Source organism: Pyrgilauda ruficollis, unplaced genomic scaffold, assembly GCF_017590135.1.
Source record: "Pyrgilauda ruficollis isolate IOZ18807 unplaced genomic scaffold, ASM1759013v1 scaffold38, whole genome shotgun sequence".
Classification (NCBI taxonomy): domain Eukaryota; kingdom Metazoa; phylum Chordata; class Aves; order Passeriformes; family Passeridae; genus Pyrgilauda; species Pyrgilauda ruficollis.
Genome location: NW_024525267.1, coordinates 6,494,169 through 6,501,610, shown reverse-complemented (window position 1 = coordinate 6,501,610; position 7,442 = coordinate 6,494,169). Strand labels below are relative to the sequence as shown.

Sequence of the window (7,442 nt, the reverse complement as noted above, 5' to 3'; positions counted from 1 at the left end):
CCACCAGGTTACAGCCCTGATGGACTACCACAAACAGCCACTTCTGTAAATGAGATGGCTGGAGCTGGGTTTCCTTTCTTGCCTGATGCCCAGTTAAAAGGGTAATGTGAGCTCATCCTTTCTGCCAACATGAAACACTTTAAACCAGCTCTCTGATGGACATGACATGTTACTGTACAGGAATCAAGGCACTTCTACAGGGAATAATTAGTTGGCTAGAGCTTGACCCCATGTAAAGTATTATGTCAGAGGTTAGGGGAATGTATTTGAATGTATTTTTTTCCTCCATCCCAAACATCAGACATTGCTCTTCAGCTTGGGGGTATTTTTAAAACTTTTTTTTTGGTGTGTTGGTTTGGTTTTTTGGTGTTTGGTATTTTGACTTGGGCATTGCCAGCCTGACATGGATTTAGATGACACTACCTAAGATGCTTCAGCTACCAAAGACCATTCTATGTGAAATTGTACATATATGTGTGCATATATGTACATAACTGATGCAAAGAAAATGAAGAAATACTAATTAATTAGCAGACCAAGTCTCTCAGAGGCATCAGGCATTGCCCTGAGTGGTGTGTGAGGCATTGACCTGCTGTCATTTACTGAAAAGGACACTTCCCTGCTGTTTCTGACTCCTTTTAAAACAGAGGAGAAAAGGAGTGGTTTCTATGGAGGCTTCTGGAAGCCCTAACACACTCACCTGAAGCCCAGTGAGTTTTAGAGGTGATAATTGTTTATCTGAGCCAGTATCGACCTTTGCTTTCTCTCAGTGTTGCTGATAAAGATCTTAATGGAGTTCACTTTTATTGCAAGAGTTTCTGCACCACTTAGAAGACGTATTTTTCCTTATAAAACCATTGGTCATTCAGGTGAGTTAACCAAAGATGATTAACCACCAATCCCAGTGATAAAAGGTAGATCCCTGCTCAGTTTGTAAATGGGAAAGGGAGACAAAGTTTGTGGAATTGTGAAGACAGGCCAAACAGTGAAAATCTATAGACTGAGAGAAAACACCTTCATTCACTAATGCTGCTACTTATTTTCTAAAATTCATTAAAAATTAAACCAGGTTTTGTATGAAGTTAATTTTGTTAAAAAATAAGAGAAATAGAGACCAAGAACTGTTACTTCAAATCTGTTTAATATAACTTCAAGGACAAAATAAACAGGTGTGGATCAAAAATAGTTTGAAAAAAATCTGCATAAGGTGTAAGTATAGATTGCACATTACTATGGAAATGCTTCATTTTCTTTCCTGTTATAAAGTGCATTATGCCAGAACTGTAAGACCAAATATAGCCAAATACAAAAGCTTCAAAATCCTATCCTGAATGTGTTAGGAAGTGTAAATCTCACTAGGAAGGCCATATTGTAAGTGCCAGAAAATATCTCAAAAACATTACTGTGCAGGAGTGAGTCTGTGACTGCTACTTTTAAAAAAACTATAATCTTTACCACAAATTACAGCTTTTCAATAAATGTTTTCCCTTATTCTTCCATCCAGATATCAAACAGGATGATGCATCAGCCAGTTTTAGCCATTATTACTGAATTTGGCTGGGGAGAAAGAAGTAGTTAAATTCATCATGGTGATTGTTATTAAATGAAATTCTAAACAACACAAAAGAACATATATGGAAAATGGCCAAAAGTAAAGGAAATTTACATTAAAATGTTCCTATTAAGCACTGTGTCTCTCAGTAGATGAAAGAGCTTTTTCATAAAAACCTGAACTTACTCACATTTAACTTAATGACAGCGTATGTAAAATTTAATAGGAGTAGAACTTTTATTTAAAATATCCATGCTATGAAATAAAATGCATGATATTTTTATGGTAACAGAGTAAGTCATGGGATAATTGCTTGTTACATCATGCTCAGTGACAACATCACTGGATTTTTTGATGAATCCTTGAAAGCAAGGACAAGCCATGTGGATCTAATGGATACTTAATGGAAAAATGGACAATGAAAAGATTAGGTGGAAAGTAATCCTGTGAAAATTATGTTATAAAAGCTATTGTCTCCAATATGCCAAATACTCAGTTTAGAGTTGATCATTTAATCCAGTTATTCAGCACACCAAGTGGCTTGTTAGTCACTGTGGACTTTGCCTATAAATCAACTAAAGTTTAAATATAATGGCCACCTCCCTGCACAAATGCACAGAGGAAGATGGGGCCAAGAAAAGGAACAGCTCTAGATCATTCAGAAGGCAAATGTCACAGGGTTAAGCCATGTGAAAACAAAACTTAATTACTGTATCTCCAAGCATCTTTATGCTTAAAGTACCTCATATGAATGAGGCACACTTCACAGTGCTTGTGATAATTAGCACGTAGCAAGTACCTTTCAGAAGTGCTTTGCAAACATTAAATAAGGTCAGAAATCTCATTGGTCTTTCAGAACAGCTATAACTATGATGGGGAGAGCTTCCTCCTCAATTCAGATCAAGGACTGCAGGGCTTGACCCAGGGAACTCCAAAAGACAGTGTTGAAGAGGTGAGGATGTATTACTAATTGCAATTTTACAGATTACAAAACCAGTAGCAGTGAGATTAAACACTTTGTCAAAGATGGACAAAGGAGTTAAAACAGAAGTAAGGATTCACAACTTTGGGATCTGTTTTGTTGGGTTTTTTTAGAGAAAAGGGGTATTTGCTTTTTCATTAAGCCAGACTCTATAATGAACTGGGGCATGGAGAGACTGCACCAGAGCTGGATGGTGTAAGAATTCTGCCTTACATGCAGCAAAACATCCGTAAACAGTTACATTTAGTGCTTTGCACTGGTACTGTTAAAAGTGTTCTTGACAGAAAAGGTTGTGAACATCATCTGCTATTTGATATTGAGTGAGATGAGACAAAGGGGATGAGTGTGGCACAACATCCTCCTGACAGGTTTTTCTTTTTTCTCCATTTCTAATGCCAAGTGTCATTGTTTTGTACCCTTGGAGTTACCATGTTAGAAAAGGGCTGTTTTTACACACAGCATAATGGCACCACTGAGGATGTGATGCCATTTCCACAGCCCATGGGAATGATACAAAAATATTGTTATAGCTTTCTGAGACATATATAAAAAAGGAACATCTACTTGGAGAACTTCGCAGTTAGGGAATAATGCCGTCTCTAGAATGATCTTTTTCCTCTACAAGAGATAGGCCTTTTAGAGAGCTCTTGATGCATAACCATTACAAATTAGAAGATCCACAAAGAAGTCCAAGTACATTCTTGAAGATTCTGGGACCTCTCCACAGCTTCTACATGTCCCAGCCCTGGCTGCCACGTGTCATCCCCTTCTATAAATAGGCATTACATTTTGCTGAGGAAGGTCAAAATGTGTGAGGGGTGTAAATACTGCAGCAGTCACCATTGAGTCATGCATTGATTTATTCTTGGAAACCTATGAGCTGTGGAAGCGAGTGCCTTACAGAGCCACAAGTCCCAAGTTCCTCAACAGAGTACCACTGTAGAACTTGGGAAACTTCAATCACAGGACTAGCAGGAAGAAATGTCCCAGGTTCATGGAGAAAGTGCAGTGTGCTGTCTCAGCTCTACTCTCCTCATGTGTTTTGTACCCTGAGGACTCTCCTCCCTCCACCTTCACTTGTTCCTTTTCCTACTGCATAAAAGGAAGGCCACACACCTGACAATCTCCAGCCTGTTAATACACAGAATAGTTCAAAGAATTATTAAACAGGTCAGCTTTCTCCAATTTGGCACCTTTACAGATGTTATCTCAGTTACTAGGATAGGTTTTGTGATAAATACATTTTACATTTTAGCTGCTCTCCATTCATTTTAGTAGGCTATCAAAAATATTATATAAAAATTATATGTAATCGTGTTTGCCTTGCTTTGTGCAGTCAAAAATACCCACCTAACTTTAATGTATTTTATAAACTGAAAATCTTTACAATTCAACCAATTTCAGTGCATAGTATCTGTTCTAGTACTGCCAACCCAGATACACAGATATTTTAACATTTGAAGAAAAAATCCAAGCGTCACAATTCTAAAGTTACCCAATAATTACTGCAAAAGGCTTGATACTGGTTTCAGCAAGGAGAAATACTATAAAGGTGTAAAGTACTTTCAAATAGTAACATGGATCAATTGAAAAAAATGATTTCCCTATTTTGTTAGGAGTACTTTTTTTGGCTTTTTTGATGATGGACACCAAGGAGATTTTACACTGAATTTACTGAGAACTTAAATAAAATGTTACAATACAGAATATATGGGGTTTTTTCTATTTAATTCCTAGAAGAATTTGTTTGTTTTAAATAGCATTTCCATTTCAAGAGGAAGCTGCAAGGAACTGGTGAACGCCAAGTTGTGCTTCTCATCACATGAAGTTCTTCATTTGTTTAAAACAGCTGGATCATCGATTCTCTTGATTTCCCAACTCCAACCCATTTAACTAGGGAGGAAAACACATCTGTTAGAACAATTACTGAGAGTAAATACTATAATCAATGAACTGGAATAATCTTCACCTTTCATCATGCTTCACTACAGACTGGCCCATTTTAGGAAGGAAGACTCATTGTCAAAAATCCCTCTACTCCAGCTGCACTACTGGACTAAAAGTGCAGTATACTGAAGTTTGAAAGCATAAAATAATGATACCATAAATACAAAACATTGCAGATGGAAGGTCTAATAGAAGGTCAGGAATGTTTGTTGCAGGTTTAAGAGCAATTGTTTGGACAGGATGTTTAGCTACATCCCTGCAGAGAGGAAGCCAGAGCTGTGCCAGACTCTGAAGTCTGCATGATGTGGAACAGGAGATAGTGATGCCTACATACTGTAATATTTTTAAATGTAAGGCTCTAACTATAAACATTATCCAGTGTGAGCAGCCACCCCAAATTCCACACTGTAGCTGTTCCACTGCAGTTTTATTGCCCATGCTATAGAATTGACTGTGGGTAGGTCTCCTTTAGCCTTCAAACCTAGCAAGGCACCGTGACTTTGCACAGCAAACCAGAGGAATAAAGGTAAGGGGAGCTGTATTTATGCATCCCTTGTGTGTCCTTGACCACACACAGGCCATTCTCTGAGTTTCAGTCTCTGCTATCAGATGTTTCCTGATCCGTGACCGATGCAGGAATTGCCATGGCTGTAACCAGCCTGTACTCCACTGATGTGACCTTTGAGGCGCTTTATGGAAAACAAAAGCACACATGCCAGCTGTCTAAGCTTGTTACTGTGGAAATTCTCTTGCAAACTCCACCATTCATGCCACACCTAACTCTTGGCACATCTAGGGCTCTAGCAGTTAGATTTGAAGAAAACTGCGTGGCTTGACCTTTGCAGATGGATGATGTTAAGATTCTCATTTTTCCAAAGTGGAAAACCTGGGCTAAGCAATCTTGTACCTGTTATGCAACACAATTCCCTGTACAAGTAAGAATGGAAAAAAACCCCAAAACAAAGACATCTAAGTTCAAACAGGGATGCAGTGCAGGATGCAAAGAGAAAGGGGGAGATGAGGACATCAGCCTAACTACACACTGAAGCACGAAGCACCTAAGAGACCCCTAAGTTTTCACTGACAGAAGGTGGCCATTTGCCAAGAACAACACATGTTTATCTTTCCTCTGGTTAATCCTTGCCAGCAGCAGCTTGGAGCTCTCTGCAGCACTGCAGACCTGCCTGCTGAACACCACCCTTTGCTGCTTCTTGGCAAGCCGTCATTTACCCCCATCAGCCCAACCACTGGTACTTTCATTCCCTCCTGCCCAAATAAAGTGACATCCAACTACCAAATTGAGCACTTTCACAGAGCTGTGTCTGTCTGCTGTGGCATCCTCATGTGGACATCTACAAAGAAATGTACCTGGCACGCCAACATGGTTTTCCACACAGCGGATGTAGTTCTGGGCCTTGGGTGGGAGGTCCTCCCATTTTCGTGCTCCAGTTGTGTCAGTTTTCCACCCAGGCATTGTTTCATACTCTACTTCTACCTTCTGTAGTATCTCCTGGTTAGCTGTGGAAGAACAGCTTTTGTCACATTTGATTTTAGCTGCTCTGCCTTAAGAGAACAGACCCATGGCTCTTGACCAATAAAGACTTTTGACAACAATTAAAATCTGATATATGAGGAAATAGTATTTTTACTGGTTTATTCAATCATTCACTCCTTTATTCTTAATTGAGGTTAAAGTCTGATACTTAGGAAGATAAATCTGATCGAAGAGGATCTAGGATACAGTTTCCTCTTCCAAAAACTGTAGAATGTACTCTGTGCTGTCAACATGGAGTCAACAACAACACCACAGTTTTATTTTTGAGGAAATAAGATTTTTTGAGGTTTACAGTACTTCCACTTTTTGGTTCAGATTTGCACAGAATAAAACAGTACACAAGGCATTACTGTCTCAGAGAGTTTCATCTTTACAGAACAAGGTTAAAACAGTCTTGTGAAAAACTCCGATGTCTACAAGCTTTTCCCCACTGGAATTCTCATTGTGTCCACAGCCAGGAACCACCAAGAGTGGTGGGAAAGCTGGCGGCTGCCAATCCACCCTGTGCCTCTGGATTCCCCTATAGCTCAGCAGAACAAACTCCTTTTCTTGGCAGAGACTGTTACACATATCTTGAAAACATCATTAATGTAAAAAAATTGTGTACCATTACACCTAAAAAGTGAATCATTATTGAGGGGGCAATACATATTTTTATTAACCACAGTGTTGTTGTTAACAAAGCTTAATAAAGCCATGCAGAAACAGCTTTATTGTGCTTGTTTCCATCTCATTTTTGTACAGCTTTTATTTCAATTTTGCTTCATTAAATGCTATTGCCAATGATACACAGTCACTGACTCAAGTCTTGCTGATTTTCAGACTCCTGATTTTTGCCAATAAAAAAATCTAATGGCACAACACAGAGGCCCTAACACAAGATTTTATTTGTTCTGAAGTTCTTGCTGTTGTAAACAGATGCAAGGTAAATGGAAAATGCCAATGCAATGGTACAGCAATCTTTACACAGAGACTGCAGCTCCATAAATTGCCACAGAATGTCTAGTGAAAAAGAAGTCAAGTCTGATTTTAAAAAGAAAAATTGGCTTAACAGGCAGGAAAGATAAAAATGAACATAGAGGTTTAACAACTTACCTGGAAAATATGGAATTCTTTTTCCACCCAATTTGTAGGCAACACCAATTTTAATTTCATCAAGGACATCAAGAATATCCAGTTTTGTTAATGCCAAACTGCACAAAAAACATCAGTTAGTTACACACATGATGAATCTCCTTTTTAATACTTCTTTTTTTCCCCCTTTCACAAATCCAGCTCAAGCAGCCTAGCCAGAAGAAATACACAAAAGGTATTAAACTATTGTTAACTGAATTCACACCTCTGGGATGAACACTCGACTCAGATACCACGAGACATTTCCAAATGCTTGGCTGCTCACACAGGCT

At 38.7% G+C, this 7,442-nt stretch overlaps 1 protein-coding gene across 1 annotated transcript in view; it reads right to left on the bottom strand.

The window, feature by feature from the left end:
- Positions 1-1,122: 1,122 nt before the first annotated feature.
- ADSS1 (adenylosuccinate synthase 1) overlaps positions 1,123-7,442 on the bottom strand; it is a 28,069-nt gene continuing 21,749 nt past the window's right edge. The window contains exons 11-13 of the mRNA XM_041476140.1: positions 7,132-7,229; positions 5,850-5,999; positions 1,123-4,427 (exon numbers count right to left, since the gene is read on the bottom strand). Of these exons, the coding sequence (XP_041332074.1) occupies positions 4,375-4,427; positions 5,850-5,999; positions 7,132-7,229 (301 nt within the window). The 3' untranslated portion in view covers positions 1,123-4,374. The remainder of the gene's footprint in view (positions 4,428-5,849; positions 6,000-7,131; positions 7,230-7,442) is intronic.